This window comes from Bos javanicus, chromosome 22 (assembly GCF_032452875.1).
Source record: "Bos javanicus breed banteng chromosome 22, ARS-OSU_banteng_1.0, whole genome shotgun sequence".
Lineage (NCBI taxonomy): Eukaryota > Metazoa > Chordata > Mammalia > Artiodactyla > Bovidae > Bos > Bos javanicus.
The window spans coordinates 58,977,106-58,990,527 of NC_083889.1; the positions used below are offsets into that span (position 1 = coordinate 58,977,106).

The 13,422-nt window shown below is 51.1% G+C and overlaps 1 protein-coding gene across 5 annotated transcripts in view; it reads left to right on the forward strand.

Annotated features, from left to right (window-relative positions):
- The first annotated feature begins 6,017 nt into the window (after window positions 1-6,017).
- The window catches only part of ACAD9 (acyl-CoA dehydrogenase family member 9), a 47,158-nt gene continuing 39,753 nt past the window's right edge, over window positions 6,018-13,422 (forward strand). For 2 of the 5 annotated variants that reach the window (XM_061397260.1, XM_061397261.1), the window contains exons 1-2: window positions 6,018-6,242; window positions 10,312-10,405. In XM_061397260.1, the coding sequence (XP_061253244.1) occupies window positions 6,096-6,242; window positions 10,312-10,405 (241 nt within the window). In that variant the 5' untranslated portion in view covers window positions 6,018-6,095. Of the gene's footprint in view, window positions 6,243-9,614; window positions 9,822-9,851; window positions 9,927-10,311; window positions 10,406-13,422 lie in introns of those variants that run through there. The other 3 variants (XM_061397266.1, XM_061397263.1, XM_061397264.1) reach the window with 3 other exon arrangements.

Consider the following 13,422-nt stretch of genomic DNA (forward strand, 5'->3'; position numbering starts at 1 on the left):
AGAAGATAAAATGAGGTCCTTAGGTGAGTTTCATTTGGTTATTTCTCCTACAAATTACAACTGGGGGAAAAATGAATTCATGTGAATGCCAAGTTCTGTGAAGTAAATAAGAGGAGCAATTTTTCCTTGAAAGAGAACAGACACATCAATTAGCAGTAGTTTTTGACTTAGTGCCCACTCTCCATGGTCCCGTAATCGGCATTTACAACAGAGAGGATTTTGTTCACTTCATTCTCAGGACCGTGTGTGAATCTACAGGCCAGGCCCTTCTCGGAGGCAGGCGGGGTAGAAATACGGAAGGGATGCAGAGAACACAACTGATCACCTCTACCTGGGAGTCACAGTGTAGCATGCTGCTGCTGCTGCTGCTGCTAAGTAGCTTCAGTCGTGTCCGACTCTGTGCGACCCCATAGACGGCAGCCCACCAGGCTCGAGCTTTAATGGTGAGCCAAGTTTATTCTTTATCAGCTCCTGCTGAATGAGCATTGAAAGCTTTTTGAAATGCAGGGACTGACTTGGGGCCTGAGCTGCCTCTACCTCCCCAGCTCAGTGGGTGAACCATTAAGATGAATTTCCACACCCCCACCTACCCCCATCATGCTCCATTATCCGGTTTGCAGTCTCACAGTCTCTGACTTGAAGGATCACACAAAAAATGTTGTTGCTGATGTCAAAGAAATGGTAGCGCTGATGCCAGAAGCCTTTGCTAGAGCCCCCAGGGTTTTCTGGCCAGAGGCTGGATGCAGTGCTTCCTGACGATGACCCTGCCGGCCCTCGTGGTGGGCTAGGATTCCACTCCTGCACATGTTGGGATGACGGACTGTGCTTCCCTAAGTAGGTTTCCCGGGAGTTATTTGTTCAGGTTGCAAGAGGAATAGTCTGCGGTAAATCCCTTTTGCAAGAACCGGCATTGCATCTTCTTCTAGGGCATTTCCCACGCATTAAGATGGCCACCTGGCCGTCTTCAGATAAGATTTCAGGCTCTGCTGGCTTTTGTGCAAACAGGTAAGGCCCCGGTGAGTTAATAAAGTTATTCAGCTCTCACGTTACAGCAGTTGCTTTGCAAGTTCTGGTGGTTTCAACAGAGCGTTTGTGTTATTTTAACATGCTTTTCATAGCATAATAGTGGGGGAATACATGCCTGGTTGGATCTTAGGCTATTTGGACTTTTGAAACATAAGGAAAAATCAAAGGTGTGTTGTTTTTGTCATTGTTAATGCTGTTACTGTTTCAACTCTCCTGAGATTTTGAAAGACTGTTATCACTGTGACCAAGTTTAAACTGAAGAGCCTCTGTTTTTCCATTTTCTTATTGCTGTTCTTTAGTGGCTAAGTTGTGTCCAACTCTTTTGCGACCTCATGGACTGTAGCCCACCAGGCTCCTCTGTCCATGGGATTTCCCAGGCAAGAATACTGGAATGCCTTGCAGGTGGATTCTTTACCTACCGAGCCACCTGCGAAGTCTAGACTTTTTTTTTAACCCCCTCTCCCGGGATTGCTAGACCCTGAAATTTACAGTGTGTGGAGTGGGAGGAGCATTAAACATTAGCCACTAAATTTGCATAGGAATCCAGGTTTGTGTTGATTTTATCGTTTGATAGTGTTGAAACTGAGATTCTGAAATAGGTCGTGACTTGCCTGGTGGAGGAGGAAGGGAAGGATGAGGGCTGGTGAAGACGCATCACCAGGCAGAAGGATTTAGATGAGTCAATCCAAAATGCTCAGGCTGACGATCATGCATAGGAAGGAGGGAGCAGAACGCCTAAGAACTGGGCACCTGAACGCCAAGGGCTGTGCTTGGCCCTCAGTGCAACTTGGACTCAGGGTGTGTCCCTCCCACATTGCTGGCAGAGGCGGAGAGGGAGAGCAAGGCGTGATGGGGCTTCCAACCTCCAGCAGAATGATTTCATCCGATTTCGGATCAGCCAGTAACAGGAGTGAAAGAGGACAAAGCCAGAGATCTTTAAGTCGCACCAGTGTGTGCGTGAGTGCTTGGCTGTGTCCGACTCTTTTGCAACTCCATGGGCTGCAGCCCCACAGCCTCCTCTGTGGCTGGCCTTCCTCTTTTGGAGGAAAAGACCAATGTTGGGGAAGCTAGGCTCCTCCTGCCTTGTCCTGCCAACCGGGGGCAGAGTCCTCTGCTTCCAGCCGGTGGAAGAGGAGGCAGCAGAGGATGACCACTCATGCTTCAATTCCGGCCTCTTGAAACCGGGGGGACGTCATACAGATCCCAGACCACAGCCGGGGCTCGGGGTGTGTTGGCCCTGGGACTGCCCGGCCCTGGCATCACTTTTGGCCCTACTCAGTTCTGTGTGCCCAGAGCCACACGTCCTCCTGTCTGAGTCTGCCAGGCTCTAACAAAGAACCACAGACTGAGGAGCTTAGATGATCAATCGGCTCACACTTGCGGGCACTAAGAGTCCAAGGTCACGGTGTGGGCAGTATTGGTTCCTCATGAGGGCTGAGACGCCGATCCAGGCCTTGCTCTCAGCTTCTGGGGTTGGCTGGCCCTCTTAGCCTTCCTTTACTTGTAGAAGCATGATCTTGAGCTCCGTTTTCATCTCCACACACAACATCCCTCTGGGTGCATGTCTGTGTCCACATTTCTCCTGCTTACAAGGGCGCCGGTTGTGTTGGAGTAGGGATCCACCCCAGCCCACTGTGACCTCTTCCTCAGTTAGCTCCTTACACAGCTGCAGCAGAATGTACAGGAAACCCTCTTTTCAGGGAAGGTCACATTGTCAGGTCCTGGGGTTAGGATTTCGAGTACTGAATCTTGTGGGGTGGGGGGGACACAATTCAGCCAACAATACCTCGTCACCTTTGTGGCTTTCAACAAGCCAGTGACTTCCATGTTCCTGTGATAAAGGGGACAGATGCACATCTGAAAGGGAAGGAAGTACCAGGGACGACATAATCTGTGAGACAAAGTACCCTCTGAAGGACACCTCTCTTCGTGCAGACTTTTGACGTCAGGACAGTGTGGCGTCAGCCAGCTTCTCTCTCAGCAGGAGATGGCACTGGAGATACCTGTGCACGAGTCACCTGTGAGCCCATCACTAGGATGCTGAGGGCAGGAACTAGACTCTCTTTTTCCCATGACTGCCTATTGCCCTTGCAGCCTTGGGACAGGAGACAAGGCCACCTCTTTCTCTCCTGTTCTGTGTTAGTAAATTTCTCCACGACCTTCCCATTGTGTGGCTTTCGTGCCAAGGAGGGAGGGAATAGTTTCCTACTCAGACGATGTGCAGAGGTCCGGAGCCAAGCATCCTGATGTGCTAAGACCAACTCCACGGCCGCTCTGGGTTGTTTGGTGACACGCTGCGTACAGGAACCAGTCATGAGACGATCCAATGTCCATGGTGACTGCTTTAAATACGAACCATGGAAATTCTATGTGTAGAGCAAACCGTTTACAAATGACATCCTAATTCTCAAAGGCTAGTAGTCAAGTAGAAGATGGAATACTTGAGTGTGTGCCCAGTTTTTAATTTCTATATTATTACAAGAAAAACAATGATCACTTACTGTAATAGATGCCATCATATGGATTTAGCTAATCCTCATGAGAATCCTGTGAGGCCAGTGACATGATATTCATTTTTACAGATGGGGAAACTGAATTTAGACACTGTCAAAAATAGGAGTACTCCAGAACATTTCCCACCGTACGTGCTATTAGAGTATGTAGAAATTACGCCTTAATTTTTTTCTAATTTTTATTTTGGAAACTGAATTTCTCACTTGGTTAATTCAGGGAGGATCTGGCTGAATTACTGGATAACTTGATTGATTAGACTCCATCTTTTTTGGGGGGGTCCCCAATGTTCACTAGCTCAAAGTTAAAAGCCAGCAGCGTCCGTTTTTTGTTGTTTGCTCGTCTCACCTGCCGAGGTGGTTCACAGGCCGTCGTTACCAAGTGCCTCCTTGAGAAGCTGAGCGCTGACACTGGTGAATATTGACCGCCATGAAGAACCCAAGCGACAATGCTTCACAAGTTAAAGACAAAAATGGATGACATTGCAGAAGTCGCTGCAAGGACAGGCATTTTGCAACCAAGGATGTTTCTGAACTCTTTTTTTTTTTTTTCCCCTGATGGTATGTCACTGATAAGGGTAGAGTAGGATAATCAGTTTAGAAATCTCACTGGAGGATTAAAGACAGAGAATTTTAAGGGCGTTCGGGAGACTGTTACACGCTAATAACCACTCAAGAAAAGAACCCAGTAACCTAACAAAAATCTACATTCTACTTTGGAGGAAGATCCAGTGCATCCAAGTGCCAGGCACACTCAGGCCACACACCCTGAGAGTTAAAACACAAGACAAAAGATACGGGATCTGAATCCTGTTCCATGAAGAGTGAGAGTTAACGTTCCTTTAAGAGTAGCATTTTTGCATTCAGCTGAGACAGAAATACAGGTGAAAGAGGAAAGAAACTAGATGAAGGGGGGCATTCTGCTGAGACCTGAGATGAACTGCCACATTTTAGACTATGTTACCACACTTTTGCTAATATATATATGATTTATTTATAAAATAAATAAACAGCTTCAGTAGCTGTGGCTCAGCAGTTGTGCCTTAGTGGCCCCTAGGCATGTGTGTGTGGGGGGTCTTCCCCGAGCCATCGATCTATTAACCCACATCCTCTTCGTTGGCAGGAAGAGAACCTCGAGACCACCAGGGAAGCCAGGACAGTCCCGGTTAGACCATGTAGACTCTAAGGAGGAACTAATGATGCTAAGCCTTGATGGCTGCCCAAGAATGAGGAGGAAGGTTGTCCTCCCTCGCCACTTTTTCTTAGGTGATGAAGATGTAGCCCTCCTGTCTCTTGGGGCTGTGCTCCCTTGTGTCTCTCACACGTGTCCTTTGCTAACAGACTCACTCTTTGCCTATCACTTTGCCTCTCGTTGACTTCTTTCTGTGACCAGACTTCTTTCTGTGAACCCGAGCTTCAGTAAGTTCTGACACCAGTTGTGTGGTTTCATGACATGTGGTTTAAATGACAGTGAGTTCCAGTCCCTCCCGAAAAGGAGTATGGCTTCATCATGAAGTGTTTACCCAAACAAGTCCATCTTTTACTGGGCCTGGCACAGCACGTTCAGATGAAAGCACTTCTCCTTATTCTTTGAGTTCTGATGGAGGCAGAAAGCATTTCCAATATAAGGAAGGCCTTTAGGGCATTGCTGGGTGTGTGTGGGGCGCCCCTCCCCCGTCCTGTCCCTCGCCACCTTCAGGCTGGGGTTTTCCAGGGACATAGTAACTACAGGGTCTCGTCCAGGCTTCTTTCTGGTGCAACACCCCTTTCCTTTTCCTCCATCTCCCAAATGTGTGACATACACGTAAGCTATGAAGCAAAACCAAAGGAATCTTCGTGAACAGACCATTGACTTAAAACAAGAACTGTAACCCGTATGCGCACGCCCTTCAGAGAGATAACCAATATCGTGAATTTCCCCCACCTCCGCTTTTAAAACGGTTTTAAACTTATTTCTATTTAAAACATTGTTTCATATTTATTTTTATGTTATTTATTTTTTGGCTGTGCTGAGCCTCTGTTGTTTCTTGAAAACCTTCTCTAGCTGGGGAGAGCAGGCTACTCTTGCCTGCGTGCCGGGCCTTCTCAGTGCGGCGGCTTCCCTCGTGGCGGAGCACTGGGTGCCAGGCGCAGGGGCTTCAGGAGCTGTGGCTCAGGAGCTGTGCCTCAGTGGCCCCTAGGCTTGTGTGTGTGTGGGGGGGATCTTCCCCGAGCCAGCGATCTATTAACGCACGTCCTCTGCGTTGGCAGGAAGAGAACCGCGAGACCACCAGGGAAGCCCCCGTCCCCAACTCTGCAGCCTCACTAGGTCGCTGCAGCCCCAGCTTATGACCGCCTTTGGCAAAGGCCGCGGGTGTTTGACTGCGGTGCCCCGCCCCCCGCCGCCGCCGCCGCCGCCCAATCCGCGAGCTGCCCGGGGCCGAAGCCGGAGGCCGCGCAGGCGCATTGGCGGCCGAGGCGGGGGTTGGGGCGGCGCGGGCGGATGGCGTCATCGGCGGCGCGAGATTGAGGCGGCAGGGAGGCGGCAGCAGCAGCAGCAAGAGCGACTTCGCGGGCAGCATGAGCGGCTGTGGGCTCTTCTTGTGCTCGGTGGCGGCGCGCTTCTGCCGCGCCCCAGCGGCCTTCACCGTGATCCGGCGCCCGCTGCTCACCAGTCCGCCGAGCCGAGCTTTCGCCAAGGAGCTCTTCCTGGGCAAGATCCGGAAGGTGAGGCGGCGCCGGGGTCTCCCTGCCTTCTGCGGTTTTCGCGGAGGGGCGAGTGGACCCCGCTCCAGAGCTCCCACAGGCCGTCAGAAACGCACCTGAGGGCGGGCGTGCCGGCCCCCCGGCTCTGAGGAGCCGCGTGCTCCTGCTTCGGGAGACCCTGGCTGAGGTGGGCGCTCAGTGACCCTCCGCTCAGCGTCCCGGCCCCGAAGTGCCCGCCCGGCGGGAGTGGTAGCCACTTGGTTGCTGAGCACTCACCAGCCTCTTCCAGTCAGAAGACCTGGACTCGACCTCGGCTCTGTGACTTTGAGCCCCAGGTCTTTCAGCCTTAAAGCGGAGCACGCGGTGTGCTCTGCCTTGCACACCGAGACAGAGAGTGTGTGTGTGTGTGTGTGTGTTGGGAAGCCCCAGTGAGATTGTATGTGCGTGCAAATGCTTTATTCATCTGCCGCACGTGGGGCAGATGTAAGAGACCGCAGATTGAGGAGTCAGTGCTGGCTGCAACACTGCGCTGTGAGCTTGGGCTGACCAGTCCTGTGAAGTAGCTCCCTGCTCTCACAGGAAATAGTAAAAGCAGTCTTTGTCCCCTCCTACAGGTAGCCAGAAAACCAAAGAAATGTCTGAGCTTGGCTGCGATGTTGGCTGATTCCGTACTACTTTAGGAGTTATTCCTTGGTTTCTCTAGAGCGTTCTTTAAGGTTGTCAGGCATTACAGGCGCAGACACCCAGACTGGAATGGTTTGCCCTGCTAAAAAGTGCGAAGCTAGGCTGTTAAAAGTTAGGGAAGCCGTTTCCCCCGAACCTGGGGCTGTGTGGCGCTGTCCTGGGAACTCGTGTGTCCCAGCAGCGCAGGGAAGAAAGAACACGCGTGTTTTATGCTCCCTTTCTCCAAACCTTTAGCACCATCTCCCCCTTTGCTGTCACCTGCTGGCCTTGCTTCTTGTTTTTGGAGAAAATGCACCCATTTAGGTAAGAAGTTCCGCCTCCACATTTACCTCCTTCCCACATGTGGCTACATTCTCTGCATCACAATGGCAGAACCCTCCGCTCTTAGCAAAGGCCAGCTAGACCCCCAGGCCTTCTTAGCTGCTCAAGGGCATCGATCCCTCTTGGCTCTTTGACATCTAAACATTGGCCAGCGTTTCTGAGCAACTCGGCTGGAGTGGGAATTGTGCAGGCTCAGTCTGTGTGTAGTCTTCTCATCTCTAACCATTCGTCTCATGATCTAATTTAGTGCCATGCCATCCGTATCCTGAAGGTGCACATTTATTTCTCCAGGTGCGACTTCTCCCCTGAGCTCCAGTCTCTCTGTATATCTACCTTTCCAGTCAAAAGCTGCACTTGGGTGTTACTAGGCATCGCCTATCTAGCCCATCCAAATCTGAGTTCCTGGTCTCTCCACCCGATCCTGCTTTTCCCTCTGGTCATCTTATTGGAGATGGTGGTGACTCTACCGTTCCACTTGTTCAGGTTGTAACTGAAAGTGAGGTCCGGCTGCTCACCTCTCAGAAGTCAGTAAAGAGCCCAGATGGATGGGAAGGAAAGTTTGCTGTATTTTGGATGCTGACAGCCAGGGTTGGAGGTGCGGGGCCCTGTCCAAAAGCTGACTCTTCCCCTGCCCCAGCTGCAGGCAAGAGCTTTTATAGACTGAGGGAGGGGATTACGTACAGGAACAGCACGGGCCGCTCTGACAGTCATCTTGAAATTGGTCATAGTGAACTGACCAGCATCTTCTTGATTGTTTTAAGTACAGTTAGTCTTCAGTTCCAGGGTCAGTTCCCATTTCCATGAGGCCAGTTCTCGAAATTATAGCAGCTTATGTCATGGCTATAGTCTAGTCATCATGAAGTTAACTTCTTCCCCCAGGTGGAGGCTTCAATATCTATAAGACAGCCCACAGGATATGGCTCAGAATATTATCTGTAGCCGTTGAGAAGGAACTAAAGGTCTTTGAATATGCTTAGTGACTACTTTATTATTATTTGGTCTCCTTTGACTGTATTCCCTTCTTTCTGCACTTTCTCACTTCTCTGACTAAACTTATTCTTTGGCCTCAGCATTTCCACAGACAAAGGCAGCTGAGGATATGGTAGGGCAAGAGCAGAGGGTCCTGCTCCATTTCAGGGTCAGATCCCTGGGGGTGCCTCTTGTTCTCAGAATCCACTCAGAATCTAATCTGACAGCTTCTCTACTTGCAGGTTCCATTTAGAATCTGACAGCTTTTCAGCACTTGGGCTGGTACTGCCCTGGTTCGGGCCGACACGCTCTCTGTCAGCATTGTTGGGGTTTGAGCAGCAACATGGCAGCAGAGCTGCTTGGAATCTCAAACTGGAAGGAGACCTTCATGATCACGCCGTTGTCCCCCTGCCCTCAGAGTGTTCTGAGAATGCCCGCGGGTCTCCTGCGGGAACCCGTGGGAGGGATCTGGGTGACTCTTCTCCCCATTCACAGCTGCAGCCAGGAGCAGCTTGGCTTTCATCTGCGTTACATATGTGGTTTCTACACATGTAGAATAATTGGAAAAACCAGTTGCACTGGTTTCAAAAACTTGAAAATTGCAAATGGAATTGAACCCAGCACCCAGGAAGCAGCCCATTCAGACTCTGAATATTCCCATCAGAGATTCGTTCTCACATACTCTGAGACCTCTCTCCTGGCGGGTTCTCTTTTGTTTGGAGTTTAGGCCCAACTGGGCCCACTCTGTTCTCTTTTCTCACTTGGCTGCTGACTGATTCCAGAGTCTTCTTCCTCTAATGCAACCGTTGTAGCCAGCCCAGGTGAGCCCATGAGGCTGTGCAGGCCAGTGCAGTGGGCACAGCTTCTGTATTCAGCTAAAGAGCCAGCTTTGTTCTTAGTGGCTGCTGAGTGACGACAGCTCAGCCTGATTTCCTTCCAGACCCCCTGAGGGGTCAAAGGTGGCCTGGAGGCAGGGATTCCTTGTAAGTCAGCTCTCAGTTTTGGCGTGGAATCCACCCTTCACTTGTACAGGGGGCCCAAGAGGAGAAAACAGACTTGACAGCCTGTGGGCTGGAGGGAGGAGACAGGACTCCTCTCAAGAATTTTCTCCAGCCACCTGTTGAGAGGTGCTGTGAGGAGAGGCCGGGCTCCTGGGTGCGGCTTTGGGGCTGGGACGTCATTTTGCAGCAGGCGCTGGTCAAATCCAGAAAGTCAGGTCGTGCTGGCAGCTGAAGGGGAGGGCAGCGCCCAAAAGCCAGAGGGGCTGAGATCTCAGTGGGATAATTTCAGGCGACACAGAACGAAGGCCTCAGGAATCCAGGCTTGGGTGGAAGCCCTGGCCGCTCCCCGGTCAGTCACTGCATGTTTAGGACACACCATCTCGATTGAGCCCCACAGCTGCCTTCTGAGGCGTCACCTGTAACGGGAGAAGCTGATGCCGAGCTCCAAAGCGTCAGTCAGGGCTGCGTTCAGGCTGATGTGGCTCCTCAGCGGGGCCTCTGGTGGCCCTGCCCACTGGCACGCTCAGCCCAGGCAGCAGGGTCAGGGGTCATCGGACGGGAGGGGCAGGTCTTGGAGCAAGCAGCTGCGTGGCAGCCCGCCAAGAAGTCAGACCTTGCGACCACGGTACGTTTTTGTCAGCGGCAGCATTTTGAATCTCAGGAAGTAACTAAGGTGACATCTCGTCCATGACCTCCCATGGTCCTCACAGAGGCCACCCGCGTTTTCTGGGTGAGAAAATGGCCCTGGGGACGGGTGGAGGGGTCCAACTAAGAACGCCCAGTTAGTAAGCTGCACAGCAGGGGCCACGCGGGGCTGGAACGTTAGCCCAGGTTCCCTGTTCCATAGGACAGTCCTCGTCACTTCTTAGTAAGGAAAGCTGATCAGAATCGGGGGTAATCTGGGTCAGGGAGGAGGCTGGGCCGAGGTGGTGGAGTCTGACACAGGTCTTGTGTCCTGAGCTCCTGCTGAAGTTTGCTGTCCGGTCCCCTCGGCACGGAAAGCTCGGCCCGCCAATGGGGACGCTGGCGTGTCCTTTCCCTTCCCTGCTGACTGACATGACCGCTGTGGAAGGTCACCCACAGTTACATTTTTACTGTGTGTTCCTCGTTTTCAGAAAGAAGCTTTCCCGTTTCCAGAGGTTAGCCGAGATGAACTTAATGAGATTAATCAGTTTCTGGGACCTGTAGAAAAATTCTTCACCGAAGAAGGTACGTAGGGTTCTTTTTATCTGTACAGCTCTCCATTTTCAGGGTGGTGCTTCGGTGTCTGTGTTTTTAACAAATGTTTGTTTGTGTCCTTCTGGCTGCCTGGCTCTTTGTTGCCTCATGCAGGCCTTCCTGCAGTTGCGGAGCCCGGGACTCCTCCCTGATTGCAGCCTGCAGGCTTCTCACTGCCGCGGCTTCTCTGCATTGTGGAGCAAGGCTCAGTACTGTGATGGTCCCAGGCCAGGGATCGAACTGGTGTCCCCTGCATCGCAGGGCAGATTCTTACCCACCAGAACACCAGGGAAGCCCTGAGAATGCTTTGATATTTAGTAGGTCGCACAGAGTCGGACACGACTGAAGCGACTTAGCAGCAGCAGTAGAAGCAGTGTACGTTACTCAGAAAAACGCTGCTATTGGCGTGTTTTGCTTAAAAGATCGTCCCAACTGCTCTTTAATCATAAGCTGTCTAGTTCATTGCTTCTGAATGTGTCTGTGGTGAAGGACCACTTTAGCATTTCCACACTGTTGCAGACTGACTGTAAAATACAATAAAAATGAGCAATTAGAAAAATGAAATAAAAAGCAAAGCAAAACGTGTGACATCCCAGCCCGTCAGTCACACGCTGGGCTGTGGCAGTGTCAGATTGCTGTCGGTGTTTCTGAAGGCTTCCTCGCGATTCCTGTGACTTAGCTTGTTAGGCAGCAGGGAGGATCGGGGGGGCCAGACCTCAGATTGGAGGCACCCGTGTGGACCGCAGGGTCTCGGCCCTCGGCGGGGGCAGCGTCCTCTGCCTATGGGAGCCCCCAAGTGCTTGAGTGAGGACAGATTGACAGCAACATAATATACTTTTAAAGATCCTTTTCCCTCATAACTCGTTACAAAATACTGAGTATAGTCCCCGGGCTGTGTGGTAGGTCGTTGGTTATTTCGTATACAGTGTGTATATGTTAGTCTCAACCTCCTCATTTCTCTCTCCTCCCCGCTCTGGTAACCATAGGCTTGTTTCCTGTGTCTGTGAGTCGGCCTGCTCTGTCAGTGAGGTCTCTCTCTCTCTGTTTTTTAATTGAAATATACTTGATTTCAGTATTGTGCCGGTCTCTGCTATACAGCGAAGTGACTCAGCTGTACACATACAGACGTTCTTTGTAAATATTTTTCCCATCATGATTTACCACAGGATATCGACCGTCTCCCTGTGTTATGCGTGAGCACCTTGTGGTCTATGCGTCCTGCATTTCCAGCCTGCGTCCACTAGCCCAGCCTCCCCCCTCTGCCTCCCACCCTCCCCCTCGCAGCCATGCCTCTGTCTCTGTGTCCGATTCTGTTTCCCTCTCATAGGCAGGTTCCTGTGTGTCCTGTTCAGATTCCGCGTGTAAGTGATAGCATGGTGTTTGTCTTCCACTCTCTGGCTGACTTAGTATGATAACCTAGTTGCATTCATGTTGTAAATGGCATCGTTTCACTTTTTGTGGTTGAGTAGTATTCCATAGTGTGTGCGGGGGCCACACCTTCTTTATCCACTCATCTGTGGATGGACATTTAGGTTGTTCCCCCGTCTCAGCGGTTGTGAACAGTGCTGCTATGGAGATAGTGGTGCGTGTATCTTTTTGAATTATAGTTTTGTTGAGGTATATCCCCAAGTGTGGGATTGCTAGGTCCTATGGGAATTCTATCTTTAGTTTTCTGAGGAACCTCCATACCATTTCCCCTAGCGGCTGCACCAATTTACATTCCCACCAACAGTGTAGGAGAGTTCCCTTTTCTCCACACCTTCTCCAGGATTTATTATTAGTAGACTGTTCAATGAGGCCATTCTGCCCGGTGGGCTTCCCTGATGGCTCAGTGGGTAAAGAGTCTGCCTTCAACGCAAGAGACACATGTTCAATCCCTGGGTAGGAAAGATCCCCTGGAGAAGGAAATGGCAACCTGGTCCAGTGTTCTTGCTTGGAAAACCCCACGGACAGAGGAGCCTGGTGAGCTGCAGTCCAAAGAGTTGCAAAGACTCAGACATGATTGAGCGCAAGCACGCATACACATTCTGACCAGTGAGGTGGTACCTCGTTGTACTTTTGATTTGCATTTCTCTAGTAATTAGTGAGAAGGCAATGGCACCCCACTCCAGTACTCTTGCCTGGAAAACCCCATGGACGGAGGAGCCTGGTGGGCTGCAGTCCATGGGGTCGATAAGAGTCGGACACAGCTGAGCGACTTCATTTTCACTTTTCACTTTCATGCATTGGAGAAGGAAAGGGCAACCCACTCCAGTGTTCTTGCCTGGAGAATCCCAGGGACAGGGGAGCCTGGGGGGCTGCCGTCTGTGGGGTCGCACAGAGTCGGACACGACTGAAGTGACTCAGCAGCAGTAATTAGTGATGTTGAGCATCTTCTGATCTGCCTCTTGGCCATCGGATGTCTTCCCTGAAGAAATGTCTATTCAGGTCTTCTGCCCACTTTTCTTTTTTGGCAGTAGTAATAAAGTCACTGTTTATTGGGGTAAAACAAGATCATTTCCAAACTATGCATGAGAAATGTGGTGGTGGTTTAGTCGCCCAGTCGTGTCCGACTCTTGCAACACCATGGACTGCAGCCCGCCAGGCCCTTCTGTCCGTGGGATTCTCCAGGCAAGAATACTGGAGTGGGTTGCCATTTCCTTCTCCAGGGGATCTTCCTAACCCAGGGATCAAACCTGGGTCTTCTGCATTGCATTTACCGACTGAGCTATGAGAGAAGCCCAAAAGAAATGTAGCAACAGAGGAAACTATGGTGGTGGTTTAAAACAGAGTGATACAGCCTGAAAGTTGCTCAGCCGCGTCTGACTCTGTGCAACCCCATGGACTATACAGTCCACAGGATTCTCCAGGCCCGGATACTGGAGTGGGCAGCCTTTCCCTTCTCCAGGGGATCTTCCCGACCCAGGGATCGAACCCAGATCGCCCGCATTGCGGGCAGATTCTTTACCAACTGAGCTGTCAGGGAAGCCCTAAGAAATGTATCACTTGCCAAGTTTACAACCCTCCAT